The sequence below is a fragment of the Pleurodeles waltl genome, chromosome 4_2 (assembly GCF_031143425.1).
Source record: "Pleurodeles waltl isolate 20211129_DDA chromosome 4_2, aPleWal1.hap1.20221129, whole genome shotgun sequence".
NCBI lineage: Eukaryota > Metazoa > Chordata > Amphibia > Caudata > Salamandridae > Pleurodeles > Pleurodeles waltl.
The window spans coordinates 862,092,796-862,117,499 of NC_090443.1; the positions used below are offsets into that span (position 1 = coordinate 862,092,796).

General features: G+C 45.9%; 1 protein-coding gene across 2 annotated transcripts in view; it reads left to right on the forward strand.

Moving 5' to 3' along the window:
* The window catches only part of USP24 (ubiquitin specific peptidase 24), a 1,409,949-nt gene that overhangs the window by 542,667 nt on the left and 842,578 nt on the right, over positions 1-24,704 (forward strand). For both annotated transcript variants that reach the window (XM_069232604.1, XM_069232603.1), the window contains exons 32-33: positions 12,758-12,853; positions 18,616-18,844. In XM_069232604.1, the coding sequence (XP_069088705.1) occupies positions 12,758-12,853; positions 18,616-18,844 (325 nt within the window). The remainder of the gene's footprint in view (positions 1-12,757; positions 12,854-18,615; positions 18,845-24,704) is intronic.

Genomic DNA, 24,704 nt, shown 5'->3' on the forward strand with positions numbered 1-24,704 from the left:
ACGTGCCTGTGTGCAGAGTAGAACTCTCGGGTTAGTCTCCATGTGCTAACATGGAGTTTTCATGTTTTAGGACCCTTCCCAGAGGACCTCGAGGGAACCCATTGGGACAAGGGAGGTTGGATAGTGCCCCCACCAGAGGATAGCCACAACAGTGGAGTAACTACCCCAGGTGCATATGGGTGAAGTTGTGTCGGAACTTCCTGCTGAAGACAATGGGTAACTTTGTTGTGACCAGTGGACCGGGTAAGTGGAACCCAGGCCTGGATTCTAGAGGAAGAGGACCTAAGGGGAGAGAGAGAGAGAGAGAGAGAGAGAGAGAGAGAGAGAGAGAGAGAGAGAGAGAGAGAGAGAGAGAGAGAGAGACGAGAGAGAGAGAGAGAACGAGAGAGAGAGAACGAGAGAGAGAGAACGAGAGAGAGAGAGAGAGAACGAGAGAGAGAGAGAGAGAACGAGAGAGAGAGAGAGAGAACGAGAGAGAGAGAGAGAGAACGAGAGAGAGAGAGAGAGAACGAGAGAGAGAGAGAGAGAACGAGAGAGAGAGAGAACGAGAGAGAGAGAGAACGAGAGAGAGAGAGAGAGAACGAGAGAGAGAGAGAACGAGAGAGAGAGAGAGAGAACGAGAGAGAGAGAGAACGAGAGAGAGAGAGAGAACGAGAGAGAGAGAGAACGAGAGAACGAGAGAGAACGAGAGAGAACGAGAGAGAACGAGAGAGAGAGAGAGAGAACGAGAGAGAGAGAGAGAGAGAACGAGAGAGAGAGAGAGAGAGAACGAGAGAGAGAGAGAGAACGAGAGAGAGAGAGAGAACGAGAGAGAGAGAGAGAGAGAACGAGAGAGAGAGAGAGAACGAGAGAGAACGAGAGAGAACGAGAGAGAACGAGAGAACGAACACAGAGTCCAAACCACCCAGTGGTGCCCAGGCGGTGCAGGCAGCAATGCCCACCCTTCTCAGTGATACTTCCTGAAGAATGGTGGACGAAGAAGTGTAACTGTGGATTCCAGGTGTTGCAGGAGTATCCGAGGAGTCATCCACAAGCTGTACCACACCTGTTGGATTGCGGGGGTGGTCAGTGGTCAACAGGACCACCAAACAAGCCTTTGGCAAACACAGCTATGGGGGTGTTTAGGGAAATGAGCAGTTCTTCTCTCCTCTGCAACACCAAACTGTTTCTGTGACCATCTCTTGTCCCTCGGGATAGGGCTAAACTGGATACAACAGGGCCAATCCTTTCCTCAGGTCTCCCTTTACACTTATAAGTGGGCATCCTGTTACCTTTCAAGTAAATGACGTTCCTGAAACTTCCATAGCTGCTCGTCCTGAGCGGATATGTATCACATATCATCTTTGGCTTCCTGCTAAAAGCCTTAATCCATTTGTTTTGCTCTGGGAGCAGTTTTCACATCTCATTAAGGCGAAGCACTGGCTGGGTCAGCTGCCAGCAGGCTAATACTAATTTGCCTACTGGAGGCTCAAGCATGTATAGTTAACTATCTTAAAGTCACCTTTTCTAACTATTTACTAAATATCCAACTTCACTGTTTAATTTTTCATTGCAGATGTATGATTTTTCCTGAACTTTAGTGATCTCATAGGACAGCTACAGCCCTAACAGTGAAAATAGCTTTTGGGGGCTAGTCGCTGTAGGTACAAGCCAACATTAAATTATTGCATATACCATTTACAAACACTAGGCACTCTACCCTGTAGGCTATAGTGCTTACTTAGGGATCACTTATGTGATATTTTGAAATAGGGGTCTTTCCTTTCAAAAATGTTGTTTTGACAGTTTACCTGCAGTTTAAAGTCTGCTGGACCCTGGCTACATTAGTGGGCTTGAAGCCATGGTTTCTTTGTCACTATACTGGGTGTCACATAAGTGATGCAGCCCACAGGAGTTGGAGCAGATACACTGTGCCTGGGTAGCCGTGCCCCAGTGTGTAGAGGTGAAAAAACAACAGTACCAGTTTGGGTTTAAAAAATTAGGGTGAGCACCTTCAAATCAGTCTGCTTCTCAAGGATGACCTCCTGTCTCATGAACAGGAAAGGGTCCTGCACTTGAATTTCCTCTGTCTACACCTTAATGGATAGCAATTGAGTTGCAGGCATTGTCATTGCAACACCTGTACACCTTTCTTTCCTGACAATTGATGTTGAGAAAACAAGGCTTCCTTCTTGCCAAAGGTGCATTGCTCTTCCATGTGGGTCAGTCCATCATTGTCCCTTTTTCTGTCTGTCACATGCATCCAAAGAGGTAAAGAGGCTCCATCCGAGAAAAGCCCTAATTTTTTAATATAGAATGCTCAAAGGAATAATAGGTAGCGACCACTTTTTCATGGGCCTTGCTATTAATTAAAAAAAAAAAAAAAAGGAAAGGCGGCAGAGAAATGGACCCTGTCAAGGTGGACCTTCCTGTGCATAAAGACTTTATGCCCCGATCAAGAAAGAACATCTCATTGCCTACAGGATCCCTCCAGCAACACAAAAGGATGATGGACAGAGTGCTGACATTTTTCAAACACTTACCCCCTAGTCACAGGTCTGGGTTAAATACATTGTTCTTTTGCTCACCATGCCACCTCAGTTTGAACCAAGCCATATGCAAATCGCTCTTGACTCTGGTCCGCATGGGAACAGTCAGGCCAAACTACCAGGCAGGGTCCTCCCGGGACTGGAAAGAAGCATCCTGGGACCGGTTTCAAGGTATTACCCCTCATCAGCTAGCTTTTTCTACAGGCTCACTCCGCCAGAGCCTAAGCAGACTGAACTGTGTTGAAGAGCGTTCCCGTCCCAAACATCTGGCAGGATGCACAAGGGCTTCCATGCACACATTCTCTAAGCACTACTGCCTCAACTTTCAAATCCTTAGAGAGGCCATTTTGGCTCATCCTTCTGCAGGACTTTTGTGGTGTGAGTTCACTCCTCAAACTTGCACCTTTTTTGAGTTAACTCTGCGGTTAGAAGTATTCTTCAGAAGAAGCAGCTACTTATCTTCTGTAATGCTCTTTCTGATGGGTACTGTAACCAGATTACTCACGGCTTTCTTGTCTCCCCATTCTGTGGAATGGACTTCTTTACCTGTAAAAATAGTCCCCAAGTTATCTGTGTATCTCCCCAGTTAGTCGTGATTGATCCACCTCTAAGGGCATGCAAGAGTGAAAGAAAAAACAGACTTCAGAGCTAAGGGGTGCTGTCTATGGACTGCTCCATCTCTTCCTGTGTTGTGCGAGGCTATCACAGAGTCAGATGTGCCACTTGCCGGGGCTCAGAATAGGTTCCTCTTTTGTAATTCGGATCTACTTTGGCATGTGGAATTATTCTAAAAGTGAAGAATGTGCTGTTAGAGTTTCCAACAGAAAGTGCATTACTAAGGCATAGCAACTTATTCCTCTGTGCAAACAGAAAGCAAGTAAAAATGTTTACCTTACTTCTTCTTGGATAGCACCTGGACATCTCAGTATTTTTCTCAGACTGATACCAGGATTAACCTCAAAGGGCGTCAGTGCTCTATGTATGCTATTGCCAGGTTTAAGGAGTTCCATCTTAGACCTTCAAATCGCTACTGGAGGTGACTTCTGCTTGCCTTTCCAGATTAACTTTAAATGTCCTTCATGGAGTGAATTCCAGGGAACCAATGTGTATAGCTAGGCCTTTTCTCTCAGAGACATCCTGGGGTTTGTTGTAAAGCCTAATACTACTGGGTACACCCTCTGCAGTACTGAACCCTCCTACACACATACTCCATTACTCTTTGAGCTTGCATGTGCCACAATAGTGCTTTGGGATGATGCCAGTAATCCCTGTGCCTGGAAGTCATATTTCAAGGCTCACATCTCAGCTCAGATCAGATGGTACTTGCTCCTAACATAACTCAGAATGAACCAAGGGCTTTAAGTGTCTCCTTTAACCCAGCATTGCCACAGAATCTTTTTAGCTGGCCACTCCAGGGCTCTGTGTGTGCTGTAAACCTGTCATGTTGCCAATGCCATTGAACAAGATACCACTGTCACAAATGTGTTAAAGGACCAGACCTAATTTACAGGGTGATCTACATTCACATACATTTTTGTATTCCCTTTCTCCTGCGATATTGATGAAAAATCAACTGTTAGACTGGTCTTCCTTTCAGTGAGGGTTTAATTAATCAGGCTAAGGAACCCTCAGGGATGCCTCAAATTGCTCCACGGATGCTGCTTTTCCTATAAAGTTTAAACTGACTCTGGTGGATTCTGCATATCTTTAATCTCAGATCTCACCAGAAAGCTTTGCTGTGGAAGCACCTTCATGCAGGCTGAAGGAGGATGTGATTATTTCAGCCTCCCCTCTCTGAAATCTGAAGTCAGGGTGCCTTAACTTGCTAGGTCACAGTTTCTTATATTGTCTCTTGTCATAATTTTGAGTAAGGGGTGGAGACTAATATCACATACAATATAGACATCATTTTTATTGCTTAGTCCAATTTCATTCATGTAGTCCAAAAATAATGATGTTCTTTAAGTTTTAACTTCATATTTAAATTAAATTGAGGATTCTCATTGAAAATGTAGTTTTCAGAAATTCATCCCAGGGTGTCTTAACAGGTGTCACCAATAGTTAAATATTCTACTTCACACTGGTGTAGTTGTGGATTGATATTCAAATGCCAAATCTAGGGCAGCTCTTGTAGGAGATGGCTGCCAAAACCCAGAAACTGGGCTCCAAACAAGGGTGAAAATAAGACAAGATATCCTTTTCCAAGATGATGACGTGGAGTCACTGAGAAGCATTGGTGCATCTGTAGGGCTGAGATATGAATGGTCTCTGTGGTTAGGATGGCTGGCTGCATGTGCGTTTCACACAAATTGATTCTAGAGTTTATTGCTTATACCTACAAGGTCATTTTTACAGGTGATTAGGCTTGTGTGTTGTTTCACTTTCTCATCTTAGTGGTCAAGTTTACATAGGTATAACTTAAGTATATGTTATTCTTTCTCTATTAACTGTGTGTTGAAGTTTATATACATGTCACTTCCATTCTTCTCAGTATCTCCCAGTACCAGACCAAGCTTGTGCTGTTCCTCGAAATCCTTTCTCATTCGCCTTTGCACTGCCGCACCTGATTGTGGCCTCCTTCAGATTTCACCGGTGGTAAGAAATCATTTCAGACCACTGGGTCCTGAGCTATCTATCTCTCTTACTAGAGGAATGGAAGAAAATATCTTATTGATATAGTTATAGATAGATATAACTTTATAGACATAGATATACATTTTATGTATTCATATATATTTATGTGTATATATATAATGTGTGTTTGATGGCTTGTGTAGCTGTAGATTCACATGCTTTGCATAAGTCCGCCATCTAGCATTGGCTTGGAGTGTTCCAAGTTGTTTTTCTTCAAAGAAGGTTTTCAGGTCACAAGATCGAGTGACTCCTCCTCTCGGTGATTGTGGCATGGGCATCGAGTCCTTTGTTAGATTGTTTTCTTTCCGCCGTCTGGTTCGGACGTGTCTCATCTCGCTCCGGTGGATCTCAGTTCGGTATTTCTGAACTTTTTTCTACCTTTCTATAATATTGTCAGTATTGTTTCGATCGTGTTTCCATTTGTACTTGATTCGATTTAGACAGTCGGGGTCAAATTCTCGCCATTAAAGGGGCTTTGCCCTTTTTGGACCTACTTCAATGTCGGGCTGATGGAACGAACTCTGTTTCGATTCTGTCCTCAGTGTCACCCTAAATTCCCATACACCGATCACCATTCCATGTGCAATCTGTGTTTATCTCCAGATCATCGTGAAGAAACCAGTGACTCCTGCAGATCATTTCACTCTAAAAAGACTCTCCAGGACCGTAAAGCTCGTTGTCTCAAAGAGGTTTTGAAATCCACAGAAGACACACCTGATATCTTTGTTGAAGATCACACACAGGAAGAAATGTGACAAGGGGCAACATTTTCCAACCAAGACTCCCGCGTAGTACGTGAACACAACTGCTCCATCGCACCACACAATTTTTTTTAAAAAGACTCCTGCACTGCTCGTCAGTCCTCCACTACCTTTGGGCCATGGTCGTATCCGAAAAGTAAGTCCGGATGACCAACCTTCAAGTTCGGCACCGAGATTAAAGACTAAAGTGCATTCACCATCCACCAAACAGATTCTGACAACAGTCTTGGAATCGAGACAAAAATCAGAAGGGACATCTTCGGAGCTGGAAAAATCTACACCATATTTGGAGCCGAAGTTTTCGGTTCGAGCAAAGCACTCCTCACACAAACCTTTGGAGTTGAAAGATATGGGAAGCAAGCCGTAGGAAAATGGCTCCCCTTTGCAGTTACCCCCCACTTTTTGCCTGATATTGATGCTGACTTGACTGTGAAGTGTGCTGAGACCCTGCTAACCAGGCCCCAGCACCAGTCTTCTTTCACTATACCATTGTTTCCACAATTGGCCCTGGCACACAGATAAGTCCCTTGTAAAAGGTACCAGTGGTACCAAGGGCCCTATGAGCAGGGAAGGTCCCTAAGGGCTGCAGCATGTGTTGTGCCACCCTAAAGGACCCCTCACCTAACACATGCACACTGCCATTGCAGATTGTGTGTGTTGGTGGGGAGAAAAAAAGGCAAAGTCGACATGGCATCCCCCTCAGGATGCCATGCACACAAAATACTGCCCGTGGCATAGGTAAGTCATCCCTCTAGCAGGCCTTACAGCCCTAAGGCAGGCTGCACTATACCACAGGTGAGGGCATAGCTGCATGACCAATATGCCCCTACAGTGTCTAAGTCCATTAATAGACATTGTAAGTACAGTGTGGCCATATTAAGTATATGGTCTGGGAGTTTGTCAAAACAAACTCCACTGCTCCACAATGGCTACACTGAATACTCGGAAGTTTGGTATCAAACTTCTCGGAATAATAAACCCACACTGATGCCAGTGTTGGATTAATTAGAAAATGCACATAGAGGGCATCATAGAGATGCTCCCTGTATTTTACCCAATCCTTCAGTGCAGACTGACTGGTCTGTGCCACCCTGCCACTGAGACGAGTTTCTGACCCCCTGAGGTGAGAGCTTTTGTGCTCTTGGAGTCCACAAACAACGCCTGCACTGGGTGTAGGTGCTTAACACCTCCCCCCTGCAGGAACTGTAACACCTAGCAGTGAGCCTTAAAGGCTCAGGCTTCGTGTTACAATGCCCCAGGGCACTTCAGCTACTGGAGATGCCCTCCACCTGGACACAGCCCTCACTTTTGGCAGGAAGTCCAGAGGAGATACTGAGAAAGAAAAAAAGGAGGAATCACCCACCAGTCAGGACAGCCCCTAAGGTGTCCTGAGCTGAGGTGACCCCTGCCTTAAGAAATCCTCTATCTTGGTTTTGGAGGATTCCCCCCAATAGGAATAGGGATGTGCCCCCCTCAGGGAGGAGGCACAAAGAGGGTGTAGCCACCCTTAAGGACAGTAGCCATCGGCTACTGCCCCCAGACCTAAACACACCCCTAAATTGAGCATTTAGGGGTGACCCTGAACCAGGAAATCATATTCCTGCAATCTGAAGAAAGGACTACTGACCTGAAAACCCTGCAGAGACGACGGAGACACAAACTGACTTGTCCCCAGCCCTTCTGGCCTGTTTCCAGACTCAAAGATCCTGCACAGCGACGCATTCGACGGGACCAGCGACCCATGAGGACTCAGAGGACTGCCCTACAACTAAAGGACCAAGAAACTCCAGAGAACAGCGGCACTGTTGAGAACCTGCAACAACTTTACAACAAATAAGCAACTTTTAAAGAACTCTCACTTCCCGCCGGAAGCGTGAGACTTCACACCCTGCACCCGATGCCCCCAGCTCGAGTTCAGGAGAACCAACACCGCATAGAGGACTCCCAGGCGACTCCAACAACGTGGACACCCTGAGTTGACCTTCCTGCACCTCCACATCAACGCCTGCAGAGAGGATCCAGAGGCTCCCACTGACCCCGACTGCCTGGTAACAAAGGAACCGATGCCTGGACCAAGCACTGCTCCTGCAGCCCTCAGGACCAAGAGAAACCACCTACCAGTGCAGGAGTGACCAGAAGGCGGCCCTCATCCTAGCCCAGTCGGTGGCTCGTCCGAGAAGCCCCCCTGTGCCCTGTCTGCCTCGCCTAAGTGACTTTGGGTCCCTCCATTGCTTTCAATAGCAAAGCCGACGCCTACTTTGCACACTGCACCCAGCCGGCCCTGTGCCGCTGAGGGTATGTTTTATGGGCTTGTCTCCTCCCCCCCCCCCCCCAAAGGGCTCTACAAAACCCCCCTGGTCTGCTCCCTGAGGACGCAGGTACTTACCTGCTTGCAGACTGGACTCGGAACACCCCTGTTTCTTCATAGGCGCCTATGTGTTTTGGGCCTTCCTTTGACCTCTGCACCTGGCCGGCCCTGTGTTGCTGGTGCTGTGGCTTTGGGGTTGCCTTGAACCCCCAACTGTCGGCTGGCTATGCCCAGAAGACTGACTTTATAACTGCTTTACTTACCTGAGAAACCTAACCAAACTTACCTCCCCCAGGAACTGTTGATTTTTGCAGTGTCCACTTTTAAAATAGCTTATTGCCATTTTAACCAAAACTGTGTGTACTCCTTTTTTAAATCAAAGTTCTATACTCAACTGTGTGAAGTACCTTGCATTTTATGTATTTACCTCAAATCTTGAATCTTGTGGTCCTAAAATAAATTAAGAAAATATATTCTTCTACATAAAACCTATTGGCCTGGAGTTAAGTCTTTGAGTGTGTGTTCCTCATTTATTGCCTGTGTGTGTACAACAAATGCTTAACACTCCCCTCTGATAAGCCTACTGCTCGATCACACTACCACAAAATAGAGCATTAGTATAATCTTATTTTGCCATTATCAACTTCTATGGGGAACCCTTGGACTCTGTGCACACTATCTCTTACTTTGAGATAGTATATACAGAGCCAACTTCTACACAAGCAAACTACTTCTACCTATGAATCCTTGGACATACAACCTGTTTTAAAGGTGATGAAAAATACACATGGTTGCAGCATTCCTAAGGAGACAACAAATAGATGTCTTCTCCTATCTCGATAACTGGCTTATAAAACCCAGTATACTTCAAATTTGTCATCATACTCAATACACATAAACATCCTGCACAATCTAGAATTCACGATCAATTACCATCTATCTCACCTGCCACCGTCCCAGATACAGGCAATTCTAAATACTCAATCAGCATTAGCATACCCAAGCCCAGTCAGGATTCAAGCATTTCACAATCTCGTATCGCTACTACAATACAACCACACTTATACAGTAAAGTTGGTGATGAAACTACTTGGGATGATGGCTTCATGCATAGCAATAGTACTCAATGCCAGACTCCACATGAGACCACTACAGCAATGTCTCTCTAAACAGTGGTCTCAGGCACACTGTCAAATTCAGGATCTAGTGTTGTTGGACCACCAAACTCACCACTCTGCAATGGTGGAATTCCACCAACCTATCAAAAGGGCGGCCCTTTCAGGACCCTGTGCCTCAGACCATAATCACAACAGATGCATCAATGATAGGTTGGGGAGCTCATCTCAACAACCTCACTATACGGGGGAATAGAACTCAATCCCACATAATTATCACATGAAGCACTTGGAATTACTAGCATTATTTCTAGCACTCACAGATTTTCAAACACAAATCACACACAAAATAGTATTAATAACCACAGGCAATGTGACCACAATGCATTATCTGCATAAACAGGGGGGGAACATTCATTACAATTGTTCCATCTAGCACAGACAATTTGGAAATGGGCAATTCACAATTGCATTCAATTAGTGGCAGAGTATATCCCAGGTATACACAATCAACTAGCGGACCTCTTAAGCAGGATGCAAGAACAAGTACACAAATAGGAGATTCGCCCACAGATGATTAGACAATTCTTCCAAATCTGAAGAACACCAGAAATAGACCTTTTTGCCACAAAAGAAAATGCAAAATGCCAAAGCTTTGCATACAGGTACCCACACCCTCAATGCAAGGGCAATACTCCATGTATGAATTGGTCAGGGATATTTGCTTACGCTTTTCCATCTCTCCCACTAATTCTATTTCTGATACAAACCCACTCACCATGATACTCATAGCTCCCACGTGGGAACGTTAACATTGGTACACAACACTATTGGACGTGTCTGTAGTACCACAGACCAGACCTATTGACTCAAAGGAGAGGTCAAATCAGACATCCAAATCACAGTATACTCATCCTGGCAATTTGGCTCCTGAAGTCATAGAGTTTAACTAATTATATCTTCCATCAGACTGTATGGATATTCTAAAAGAAGCACGCAAACCCACAACTAGACAATGTTATGCCTCAAAATGGAAGCGTTTTATCTACTATTGTTAGCCCAAAAACATTGACCCACTTAAAGCATCAGTACAGGAAATTGTTTGCTATTTGTTACATTTACAAAAAGCAAACCTTGCTTATTCCTCCATTAGAATCCATTTAATGGCAATGGTTGCTTACCTCCAAAACAACATTCTTCTTTCTTTAGCATTCCCGTTAAAAAAGGCTTTTATTGGGGAGGGTTGTCTTAAAAGGGTTATTCCACATAGAGCTCCACCAGCCCCTCTGTGGAATCTTAATATTGTACTCACCAGACTTATGGGGCCACCTCTTGAATCCATGCATTCTTGCCATCTTCAATTTCTATCATGGAAGGTTGCCTTTTTGGTAGCAATCACTTCTTACAGGAGAGTTAGTGAAATTCAAGCGTTCACTGTAGAGAAACCTTTCTTTCAAATTCACAAAAACAAAACAGTTTTTAGGACAAACTCAAAATTCTAATTAAAGGTGGTTTCACCTTTTCATATCAATCAGTTAGTGGAATTGCCAGTCTTCTTTCCACAGCCAGATTCAGTTGCTGAAAGACATCTTCACACCCTTGATGTTGAAAGAGCTCTCATGTACTAAATAGACAGAACAAAAGATTTCAGAAAATCCAAGCAACTTGTAGCTTTTTAACAACCTCAGAAACGTAATCCCATTTAAAAAAAAAATGGATTTGCATGATGGCTAGTCAAATGTATACAAACCTGCTATCCTAAAGCTAAAAGACAGTTACCAGTAACTCCTAAAGCTCATTCCACAAGGAAAAAAGGGGCTTCAATGGCATTCTTAGGCAATATACCAATGGCAGACATGTGTAAAGCAGCTACATGGTCTACACTACACACATTTGCTAAACATTACTGTGTGGATGTATTATCTCGCCAACAAGCAAATGTTAGACAAGCAGTGCTTAGAACACTATTTCAAACTACCACAACTCCTACAGGCTAGCGACCACTTATTTTAGGGAGGAGACTGCTTTACAGTCTATGCAAAGCATGTGTATCTACAGCTACACATGCCATCAAACAGAAAATATTACTTACCCAGTAGACATCTGTTCGTGGCATGTAGTGCTGCAGATTCACATAAAACCTCCCTCCACCACGGAAGCCTGTGGCCGTTGTAGTATTGTATATTGTATATATGTATATACATTGCACTGACATCTAACGTCTTTACTATATATATATATATATATATATATATATATATATATATATATATATATATATACACTCTTTACTTCACCCTCCTGCGGGAAAACAATCTAACCGATTCCCATGCACACTATCACCAAGAGGAGGAGTCACTCGATCTCGTGACTCAAAAATCTTCTTCAAAGAAAAACAACTTGTAGCACTCCGAGCCCAACAATAGATGGTGGACTTATGCAAAGCATGTGAATTTACAGCTCTACATGCCACTAACAGATGTCTACTGGGTAAGTAACATTTTCCATATATATGTTATTTTCTTCCATTCCTTTGGAAGCTGCCCTTGTTCCCCTACTCCACCTTCCCATTCACCCAATCAAGTATCTTGATGAAAGGGATTTCTTCCTTACTAACAAAGGTGTGTTAAAATATGCCCTTCCCTCATAGAAAGGTTCTTAATCCTGGTGCTTTTTGATTACTAACAATACCTTGGGAATTTGTTCCATACTAATTTGAGTTTTTTCAGCAAAAACCCCATGAAAGAAAAATTGAAAATGGAAGATTCTTCAAGCATGCAGGATACATATTAGATTTTCTTGGTAGGCATTGAAGGTGCCTACTTCTAAATTGAAATTGCATATCTGCACTGAAAACATTTTGGGTTATCCTATCTCCTTGAATGTTCCCCCCAATATTGGTGGCAATAGCACACCTGCTTCACCTGGGACACTTTGTTTATGCATAAATAGAAGATTTCCTGTTGAAACTGCAGCCATGTGTTCATCTTATTTCAAGCCTTTCTGCTACTTATCACACTTTTTCCCAAAATGGGTTTATCTTTGATTGAGAGAGAATCTCTTCTAACTCTGGTGCAGTAATCAAATTCAAAAGAGCAATTCTAGATACAATTCAAAGTATTTATTCCAGGCATCTGCCTGGAATGTGCCTATTCTCCACATGTCTTTGTTTTGGAAACCTGGTAAGCATAGAGAGAAGACAAGCATTAAACAGACTGTCAGTACAAATATTCTGCATGTAAAGTAAGCTATGGGGAGTAATCTGTGTACATTTTTCTTCTCATCATGCACATCTTGTTTTTAATACCATTCAGGCTTTGAACGTGAAGGTTTACAGAGTCTGCATATGGTATATTGTTATCAGAGTTGCTTCAAGCCTTCATGTAAATGTTTGTTTTATTTGTTTCTTAGTTTGGTGGTAAATGTTATGCAGAGAGATTCCATCCCATCTGAAGTTGATTATGAAACCAGACAAGGTGTCTACTCGATCTGTCTTCAACTTGCTAGGTATGTCTTATCTTACTCATGAATATAGTATTTTAGAAGTCCTATTCTGAAGTCTGAACCATTGCAGATTCTCCTAGCTGATAAAATAAAAGGAGGTAAATTGTGTGTAATCTTTTCCCTACTTAATTTACCCAGCACATTCAAAGAAAAACTACATTTCCCACAATCCTTTATTCTAAATCAGGATACATTAACATAAAAGGAATATAACCAACTCCATAAATAGGCATGGCCCCAAGCTATCTTCCTCTTTTCTTGATGTGCAGAGATTGCAAACCTTGGAGGAATCTAAACATAATAAATAACAGCTAACATCAAAGCAAGAGATAAAGTAACTACTCATTTCTTTGACCACTGTCCTCAGTATAAAAATCTGTCTTACAGTTGCTATCCTTTACCACTTTGATCAGGATTGACTCTTCAGGCTGACATTTTATTAGTTGAAATATGAACTGCAAACAGTCAAAATTACTATTAAAACAGGCTGCCTAGAGTGGCTATTCACATATATAGTGGTGGGATAACATTGACCTTGTTTTTAGTAAAATCAGGACTCTACTTCACTATTAGCTAGTGGAATCTGCAATTTGATATCTGATAGAGACTTCTAGTTGCAGATTCCTTACCTTAGCATTTTCCCCCAGATGTCAGACTGCATCCAAAGATTTTTTTCTTTGAGCAATACGCTTGTATGTCAGTAGGTGGTGTTGGTCGACTCCGCTGGCATCGTTGCAGTGATGACGTCGGGAGTACTACATAGATGCCAGTGACGTCAGTTCTTTTCTTTACGTGCCATGCGGTGATCCTGAGAGAGCTACACTTGGTCACGTTTGGAGCAACTTCGACTCTTGACTTTTTGGAGAGTTTTTTTGGTGCGTCGAGGGATGTCCCCGAAGTCCGGGTGCAAACCATGCAAGGACTGTCACCGCATGAGGTTGGTGACAGATCTTCATCGGGTCTGTTTATGGTGCCTGGAGTGCGACCACAACCCAAAGTCGTGCTCATAGTGCCAGGCCATGCACCCGAAGGCCTTGAGGGAGGGATCCCTCAAGCTTATGGCAGCCTGGCGCTCGATTCCAGGTAGGTCTCGGTCTCGCTCGAAGAGAATGTCTCGAGAATGGTTGCGGAGCCACCACCACTCTTCTTCGAAGACTTCGGGTCCCTGGACCCTTATGAATACCAGCATGACCCTAACTTGGACTCACCACAGGAGTTGGGCGAGACCAGTGGTCTTGATACCTCTCCAGACATTGGCATGCTGTCTCCTCCTACCATAGCTAAGGCGGAGGGAGCAACTTATTCCATGGTGGTCATTAGGTAGGGCGGCTGACATCCTCGGCCTTGAGCTGCCTGCTGTTCAGGTCAGGTCTAATCTCCTGACGGAGGTGCTTCAACCAGGGTCTTCCACATCTAAGCCTCTTCTTCCGTTCAATGAAGCCCTCACTGATGTCCTTTTGGGTACTTAGTCCAGACCCAACATGGGCTCCTGTGAACAGGACTATCATACGCCGCCATTGGCCTTTCCCGAACGATCATAAATTCCTGTCCCAACACCCCACACCTGACAGTCTGGTCACCCAGGCATCCTCATCCTCGGGTGCATTCCCTTACGCACCTCCGGATTGGGAATCAAAAAGGTTGGAACAATTTGGGAAGAAGATGTTTTCTGCCTCCAGTCTCGTGCTATGGTCAGTGAACACTACTTGCCTTTTGGACCGCCAAACCCACTCTCTGTGGGATATGGTCGCACAAGTTCTGCAGCAGATACTGGAGGAGACCTGTGCTACTGTCTCCCAAGCTGCCACTGATGGGAGAGACTAGGCAAAGTTTACTATCAGATGTGGGCTGGACACAACCGAATCTTTAGGTAGATCGGTTGAGACATTGGTGTCCTTGAGGCCCCACGCCTGGTTACGTACATCTGGTTTCTCAGGTGATGTCCAACAGATTCTTATGGACATGCCCTTTGATGGCTCTTGTCTCTTTGGAGACAAGACGGACTCGGCTTTGGAGAGGTTCAAGGATGCCGGGCTACGGCTTGGTCCCTTGGCCTTTCTACTGCCCCTCGTCCCCAAAAGTCTGCCTTTTGCCCCTTTCGTTGCTATGGAAGGAGCTCCCCGTCGCGTCCCTTCCCAGCCATCCATGCTGTTCAGCCGATGTGTGGCGGGGATGCAGAATCTCACGTGGTCGTGGGACAGGGAATTAGAGGTCTGCCCAATCCACTGCTGCAGCCTCCAAACCTTCCTAGTCCGTCTCCTCACTCCGGTCCAGATGGCGGCGGTGTTCGCCATCACCTCCCCCACTGGGAATCTATCACTACGGACATGTGGGTTTTGCAGACCATTCGTAGAGGCTACTCCCGCCCCTTCAAATCTGCCCCTCCAGCCATCCCTTCATCTGTCAGCCGTATTCCGGAGGATCATTTGGCACTTCTCCACCAGGGAGTTACAGCTCTCTTAGCCATGGGAGCCATAGAGAGGGTCCCTGTGCCAGAAGTAGGTTGTAGTTGTTATTCTCGCTACTTTCTGGTGCCCAAAAAAAGGGCTTACGTCCTATCTTAGACCTTTGGGACCTCACCTGCGCCCCTCGGTGTTCACGAAAGTGATGGCGGTGGTTGCAGCTCCTCTGCGCAGGTTGGGGGTTTCAGTCTTCCCTTACCTTGACGACTGGCTGTTGAAGGCGCGGACCCGTCCCAGAAAGTTGTCTCCCACCTTCAAATTATGGCGAACCTCCTGCACATGCTGGGGTTCACTATAAACATACCGAAGTCACACTTGACTCCCTCTCAGGCTCTCACTTTCATCGGAGCTGTTCTGGACACAGTGCATTTTCGGGCCTTTCCTCCTGAAAAGCAAGTCCAGGATATTCAGGCTATGATTTCGATCTTTGAGCCTCTATCTTGAGTTTCGGTGAGACTGACTCTGAGGCTGCTGGGCCTTATGGCCTCCTGCATCCTGCTAGTGACACATGCCAGATGGCATATCCGAGCTCTGCAGTGGGACTTGAAGTTCCACTGGGTGCAGCATGAGGGAAATTTCTCCGACATGGTCCAGATCTCGGAGGGAACTGCGAACGACTTGCAGTGGTGGCTTTGGAATCCGCACTGAGTCAACAGCAGATCCCGCTCCCTTCCCCAACCAGATCTATCAATAGTGACAGATATGTCACTTCTGGGATGGGGCGGCCACTTGGGAGATGCAGAGATCAGAGGCCTCTGGTCTCTGGCGGAATCTGGGCTCCATATCAATCTTCTGGAGCTCGGGCGATGAGACTTGTGTTGAAACCATTTCTTCCCTCTCTCAAAGGGAAAGTAGTGCAAATGTTTATGGACAACACTACCGCCATGTGGTACTGCAACAAACAAGGCAAAGTAGTGTCCTGGACCCTTTGTCAGGAGGCACTGCGCCTCTAGAAATGGCTGGCAAATCAGGACATCACCATGGTGGTTCAACATCTGGCAGGCTCTCTAAACGCCAGAACAGAGAAACTCAACCGTCGATGCGTAGCCGATTACGCAGTGGGGAGAGCCTTGGCTAGATCTGTTCGCCTCTGCAGAGAACGTGGAATGTCAGCTGTTTTGTGATTTGGAGTTTTCAAAGGGGCACTCGTTCAGAGACACGTTTTGTTTTGAGTGGAACCAGGCCTCCTTTTCCCCCATACCACTTTAGCCCAGAGTTCTCAAGAAGAGCAGGAACGACTGGGCCCAAGTCATCTTGGTAGCTCCGGACTGGGCATGGAGAGTATGGTATCCAGAGCTATTGAACGTTGCCACCAATCCTCCGCTCAGACTGCTTCTTCGGTAGGATCTTCTGTCACAGCAGCAGGGGACAGTTCTCCACCCGAACCTGTTCAATCTCTGCCTTGCGTGGAGATTGAGCGGCGGCCGTTGACGGCTTTTGACCTTCCACCCATAGTCTGTGATGTTATTTTGACAGCCAGGCGTCCCGCCACCAAAACTGTATACGCCTGTCGTTGGCATAAATTTGTGGCATGGTGTACCAACAAATCTGTTGATACCCTCTCTGCTCCTTTTTCTGAGGTTCTTTTGTTCATTCTGTCTTTAGCCCAGCAGGGCTCTGCTTTGGGCACTTTAAAGGTTATTTGTCGGCTATTTCAGCCTTTCTTAGGTTGCCTGATTAGCCTTCACTCTTTAAGTCTCCTATTGTTAGTCGATTCCTTAAGGGTCTGACCCATTTGTTTCCTCCCACTCCATTTATCATGCCTCGGTGGGACCTCAATCTTGTGCTCACTTTCTTAATGTGTACACCCTTTGAGCCGATACACAATTGTCTCTTACGGCTCCTTACTGTTTTTTTTGTTGCCATCACTTCTGCTCGCAGAATGAGTGAGCTTCAGGCTCTTTCTTCTAAGCCCCCATACTTGTCTGTGCACCCTGACAAAGTGGTGTTACACTCTAAGGCTTCCTTCCTTCCCACAGTCAGTACACCTTTTCATGTAGGCCAGTCCTTCACCTTGCTTACTTTTTACGCACCTCCACATCCTTCTCCTAAGGAGGAGACACTCCACTGCCTGGGTCCAAAAAGACCATTGGCGTTCTATCTCAATCGTACTGAAGATTTCCGGGTGGACAATCGACTCTTTGTTGGATATGTGGGTGCGAAGAAAGGGAAGGCGCTGCAAAAAAAGTACCATCTCTCGATGGGTACTTCTTTGCATCAAGATGTGCTACGCTTTGGCAAAGAAGCAACCCTCTGAGGGCTTGCACGCTCATTCCACACAAGCAACTGCTGCTTCCACTTCGTTAGCATGCAGAGTTCCTGTCCTGGATATCTGCCAGGCAGCTACGTGGGTATCCTTGCACACATTTACTAAACATTACTGCCTGGACTTTCAGGTCCATCGGGACGGCTACTTTGGTTGTTCGGTCCTGCAGGACCCTCTAGTGTGATCTTGGTTCGTAGCCCACCTCTGAGGATGGCATTGCTTGGATATCTATTCTAAGGGAAGGAATCTGCAACTAGAAGTCTCTATCAGATGTACAAGTTACTTACCTGCTGGAACGATATATCTGGTAGAGACATATTCTAGTTGCAGATTCCTTACCAACCCACCCATCCTCCCCACTTGCAAACTGATTTCTAGGGACAGGACTTTCCCATTCAGAGCCTTAGCTCTGGTGCAGCAATTTCAGTGTTCTTTGTGGCTTTGCGCTTTGGCGTGGAAAGTCGTGAAAAGAAACTGATGTCACTGCGCTGAGGCAGCGTCTATGTACTACTCCCGACGTTATCCCGGTGACTACGACCCCCCTGAGTCGATCAACGTCACCTTCTGATGGGCAAGGATATTGCCCGAAGAAAAAATCTCTGGATCCAGTCTGACGTCTGGAGGAAAATCTAAGGTAAGGTATCAGCAACTAGAATATGTCTCTACCAAATATTTTGTTACCGAAGGTAAGTAACTTGTAGGCAAAAGGCTATGTTCTGCAAGTTTAATGCACATGGTAGTAATATGATAAATGAAAGGCACACAGATTCAACAGTAACCTAACACACAAGTGCCAAAAAGGAAGTTTATATGGGCCAAGCCTATTTATAGGGTTGATTGTATATCTTTTATGTTAATGTATCTTGCTAGAGAATGCAGGATTTAGGGAAATGTGGTGTTTCTTTGAAAGTGCGGTGTAAATAAAGTAAGAAAGGAGAATGGATAATAGAGCCTCCCGACGTGTAAATAAATCATTGCTGACTAGAAAAATGCCAAATGTTACATAATAAAACGTGCTTGTCTGAAATTGCTTGCAGGTTTTTGCTAGTTGGGCAAACTATGCCCACCGCAATTGAGGATGATCTTCCCAAAGATGGGTTAGAAGCGCTATCTTCAAGGCCATTTCGCAATGTAAGCCGTCAGTCCAGCAGACAGATGTCTCTTTGTGGGACCCCAGAGAAGTCTTCCTACAGACAGCTGTCTGTCTCTGACAGGTCATCTATACGAGTAGAGGAGATCATCCCTGCTGCACGTGTTGCGATACAGGTACACTTGCATCTATTTTCAAACACAAATAATTTAAAACCAATATTTTCTTTTTAAAAGTGTGTTGTATTTATAATATTCTCACATTTTAAATCCTGTTACCGTGTCTGTAACATCAAAATCACCCTCTTCAAAGTATGATGGTATCAAAATTTGTTAAAAATACTTTAGCATAGTTAAATTCTTTGCTTAATAGATTTCCTGGTGTTTTTTAAAGTACCAAACTAGCATGTTGGATTTTGCAATTTGTCTGTTATATGCAGTAGTAATACAGCCCATGATATCTGGGCTTGCCGAAAAAAACATAGGAGTATACTTTTGCTTTTATTTTGTTATGTTCTGTTACATTTATGTCACTTCAAAGTATGTTCAGACATTTTAGAACTGCTTGTACTAAACAGTATCGTCATGGGAAGTTAAAGGACCTTGTCCTAGATTTAATTAATGTTTTGCTGTAGTTTTTGAGGCAAAGGAAAAATCCAAACACAGTGTACTGAACTGATAATGCTAGTAGGGGCAGTGAGGTTGTGCTGCACACTCACTCCATATTCACAAAGTAAAATATTAATGCTTTTGTAACTCTCATGCAGTCCGAGATGATAGGATGGTTTAGGAAGCTGGCTCTGTATATACTATCTCAAAATGAGATATAGTGTGCACAGAGTCCAGGGGTTCCCCAAGAGGCTTGACAGAGGCAATAATAGATAACACTAATGCTCTATTTGTGTTAGTGTGGTCGAGCAGTTAGGCTTATCAGAGGGTAGTGTTAAACATTTGTTGTACACACTCAAGCAATAAATGAGATCACACACTCAAATGACTTAACTCCAGGCCAATAGGTTTTTATATAAAAAAATACTCTTTTCTTAATATATTTTAGAACCACAAGATTCAAATTGCAGGTAAGTACATTAAATGTAAGGTACTTGGCATAGGTATAGTTAGAACTTTGAAACAAAACAGTAATGTACACAGTTTTTCATATAATGGTAATAAGCTATTTTAAAAGTGGAGACAGTGCAGAATTCAACAGTTCCTGGGGAGGTAAGTACATTTAGGTTAATGTGGTAAGTAAAGCACTTACAAGTTCAGTCTCCAGGGCATAGGTAGCCCCACCGTTGAGGGTTCAAGTCAACCCCAAACACACAGCACCAGCAACACAGGGCAGAAGTCAGAGAGGAGCCAAAATAACATGGGCGCCTATGGAGACAGGAGGGGCTCCGAGTACCCGCGTCCTTGGGGAGCAGTGCAAGGGGGGGGGTTAGTAGAGCACTGGGAGGCCCCAAGTAGGCACACCAAACACACCCTCAGCATCACGGGGCGGCGGGGTCAGTGGGCAAACAGGGTGTCGGGTTTGCAATAGATTTCAATGGAAGGGACGGGGGTCACTCGGATGTTGCAGGCAGGGCACGGGGGGCTTCTCTGGCCAGCCACCGACTGGGCAAGAGTGAGGGCCTCCTGCTGGTCACTACTGCACCGGTGGTCGGTTTCTCACATGCCTGAGGGGTGCGGGTGCAGTGCTTCTCCAGCCGTCGGAAATCTTCATCTCGGGGCAATCATGGTCAGGGTAGTCCTCGGGATTCCCTCTGCAGGCGTCGTTGTGGGGGTGCAGAGAGGTTAGCACAGGGTCGACATGTCGTCAGGGTCGCCTGGGGATCCTCTCTGGGTCGTTGGTTTCTCTGGACACAGGCCAGGGGCGTCGGGTGCAGAGTGGTGTGGATTTGTGCTTCTGGAGTGAGGTGGGAGTCCCTTTAGAGATGGTTTCTTCTTGGTTGGACAGGTCTGCTGTCCACAGGAGTTCTTGATCCTTTGTAGTTGCAGGGCAGTCCCCTGAGTGGGCAGAGGTCACTGGGCCCACAGGATGCATTGCTGGTACAGGTTCTTTGAAGTTGGAGACAGGCCAGTAGGGCTGGGGCCAAAGCAGTTGCCGTCTTCCTTCTTCTCTGCTGGGTTTTTTAGCTAGGCAGTCCTCCTTTGTAGGTAGTCAGGAATCTAAAATCCTGGGTTCAGGGTCGCCCCTAAATACTGAATTTAGGGGTGTGTTACGGTCCCAGGACAGTAGCCAATGGCTAATGTCCTTCAGGGTGGCTACACCCTCCTTGTGCCCACTCCCTCTGGGGAGGGGGGCATCCCTATCCCTGTTGGTCCTATTCCTCCAAAGCAAGATGCAGGACTTCTCAAGGAGGGGGTCACTTCAGCTCTGGTCACCTTGAGGGTGGACCTGGCCGGAGGGGTGACTCCTCCTTGTTTTTTTCATTATCCGTCTGGACTTGCCGCCAAAAGTGGGGTCTCGTCCGGGGGGGCGGGCATCTCCACTGGCTGGAGTGCCCTGGGGGCATTGTGACACCAGGCCTGAGCCCTTGAGGCTCACTGCCAGGTGTTACAGTTCCAGCAGGTGTGACGCCCCTCCACCCAGTACAGGCTTTGTTTCTGTCCTCATAAAGCACAAAGGCTCTCACCCCAGGGGGTCAGAAACTCATCTATCAGTGGCAGGTTGGCACAGACCAGTCAGTCCTGCATTGAAGAATTGGGTAAAATACAGGGGACATCTTCTAAGATGCCCTCTGTGTGCACTTTTTAATAAATCCAACACTGGGATCAGTGTTGGTTTATTTTTCTTGGAAGTTTGATACCAAACTTCCCAGTATTCAGTGTAGCCATTATGGAACTGTGGAGTTTGATTTGACAAACTCCGGGACCATATATTTAATGTGGCCACACTGTACTTAAAATGTCTCAGAATAGACTTAGACACTTTAGGGGCATATTGCTCATGCAGCTATGCCCTCACCTTTGGTATAGTGCACCCTGCCTAAGGGTTTTAAGGCCTGCTAGAGGGGTGACTTACCTATGCCACAAGCAGTATTTTGTGTGCATGGCATCCTGAGGGGGATACTATGTCGACTTTGCCTTTTTCTCCCCACCAACACACACAATCTGCAATGGCAGTGTGCATGTGTTAGGTGAGGGGTCCCTTAGGTGTGCACAACACATGCTGCAACCCATAGGGACCTTCCCTGGTCACAGGGCCCTTGGTACCACTGGTACATTTTACAAGGGACTTATCCGTGTGCCAGAATTGTGGAAATAATGGTACATTTTTAGGGAAAGAACGCTGGTGCTGGGGCCTGGTTAGCAGGGTCCCAGCACACTCTGTCAAGTCAGCATCAATATCAGGCAAAATGTGCGGGGGTCACTGCAACAAGGAGCCATTTTCCTATAGATGGTAACTGATGTCATGCTGGATAATCTGCTTAGTGAGCAGAGTCTGTGAACATCGGGCAGAGTAGACATCAATGACATGGACCATGTGCATTGTGACTTGTTTGGGCGAGGTACTTCTGTATTAAGAGGATAGACGACGATGATATATATATATGTTCGATGGCATGTGTAGCTGCAGATACACATGTTGTGCACATCCCGCCATCTGGTGTTGGGCTCGGAGTGTTACAAGTTGTTTTTCTTCGAAGAAGTCTTTTCGAGTCACGAGACCGAGGGACTCCTCCCATTTCGACTCCATTGCGCATGGGCGTCGACTCCATCTTAGATTGTTTTTTTTCCGCCATCGGGTTCGGACGTGTTCCTTTTCGCTCCGTGTTTCGGGTCGGAAAGTTAGTTAGAATCTCGGAAAAAACGTCGGTATTGTTTGCGTTCGGTATCGGGTTAGTTACAACAGATCGACACTGAATTTAGAAGAGCTCCAGTGGCCCTTCGGGGTTTTTTCGATCCCCCGTCGGGGCCTGGTCAGCCCGGCCACGTGTGAATTCAAGGCTGATGGAACGGACCCCATTCCGCTTCTGTCCAAAATGCCATAACAAGTATCCGTGTATACGGATCAGCATCTGGTCTGTAACTTGTGCTTGTCCCCAGAGCACAAGGGAGATACTTGTGAGGCCTGTCGAGCGTTTCGGTCCAGAAAGACGTTAAGAGACCGAAGAGCCAGAAGACTGCAGATGGCGTCGACGCCGACAGAACAAGAGCGTTTCGAGGAGGAAGAGGAAGCTTTCTCTATCCACGAATCGGACTCGGAAGAGGTAGAGGCCGAAGAAATGCCCAAAACCGTGAGTAAGACGTCGAAACATAAGACTCACGAGAAGTCAACAAAGGCCCAGGGGACGCCAGCGCCAACAGGCCATGGCTTAACCCAAAAAAGCGGTGACCGAGCCAAGGCACCGAAAAAAGGCACACTGGTGTCGAAGTCATCCGACTCCGGTCGAGATGCCGCCACACAGCAATCTCGGACCCGAGACATCGGCTCAGAGAAATTTCGGCACCGTGAGAGCAGCACCGAACAAATTCGGCACCGAGACACCACCACGCCGAAAATTACAAAGGTTTCTTCGGAGCCTAAAAAGACGTCCGAAAAAGTTTCGGTTCCGAAACATCCAGCCTCGGAGCCGAAAACAGGTTCCTATACAGAGGAACAAGGATTGGCCTCCCAAATGCAAAAACATAGATTTGGAGAGGAACTTCAAGCTGTAGAGCCAGACTATACTCAAAGGAGGCTCCACATTCATCAAGACACAGGGAAGATAACCACTCTTCCTCCAATTAAAACAAAAAGAAAACTTGCCTTTCAAGAAAAGGACAAGGAGCCACAGGCAAAGGTGGCAAAGAAAACAACTCCACCACCTTCTCCACCACCATCAGTGCACACATCACCAGTAGCAACTCCTCCACTGATGCACTCCCCGACTCATACTGCCATGAGTCAAGATGATCCCGATGCATGGGACCTTTACGATGCTCCAGTATCGGACAACAGCCCAGACTCGTACCCTGCCAGGCCGTCCCCTCCTGAGGACAGTACATCTTGCACACAGGTGATCGCAAGGGCAGCTGCTTTCCATAACGTCACCTTGCATTCCGAACCAATTGAGGATGACTTTTTGTTTAACACGCTAACCTCCACTCATAGCCAATACCAAAGACTACCTATGCTCCCAGGAATGCTAAAACATTCAAAACAAATCTTTCAGGATCCTGTTAAAGGCCGAGCCATAATTCCAAGGGTGGAGAAAAAGTACAAGCCACCGCCAACAGATCCTGTTTATATTACAACGCAGTTAACTCCAGACTCAGTAGTTGTCGGGGCAGCTCGTAAGAGAGCAAACTCTCATACCTCAGGGGACGCACCACCTCCAGACAAAGAGAGTCGCAAATTTGATGCTGCGGGCAAAGGGTTGCAGCACAAGCAGCAAACCAATGGCGCATTGCCAATTCACAAGCACTTTTGGCAAGATATGACAGAGCTCACTGGGATGAGATGCAACATTTGATAGAACACTTACCCAAGGAGTTCCAAAAAAGAGCACAACAAGTGGTGGAAGAAGGACAAAGTATCTCTAATAATCAGATACGGTCTTCAATGGATGCAGCAGATACGGCTGCAAGGACAGTAAATACTGCAATAACAATAAGAAGGCACGCATGGCTCCGCACGTCAGGTTTCAAGCCGGAAATTCAACAAGCCGTGCTAAATATGCCATTTAATGAACAGCAGTTGTTTGGGCCGGAAGTCGACACTGCTATTGAGAAACTCAAGCAAGACACTGATACGGCAAAAGCCATGGGCGCACTCTACTCCCAGCAGAGCAGAGGCACATTTCGCAAAACACCTTTTAGGGGAGGGTTTCGAGGACAACCTACAGAAACCACAACATCACAAACAAGGCCCACTTACCAAAGCCAATATCAGCGGGGAAGTTTTCGGGGGCAATATAGAGGGGGACAATTCCAAAGAAGTAGAGGAAAATTCCAAAGCCCCAAAAGTCCTCAAAATAAGCAGTGACTCACAAGTCACACATCCCTATCACATAACACCTGTGGGGGGAAGATTAAGCCAATTTTACAAACA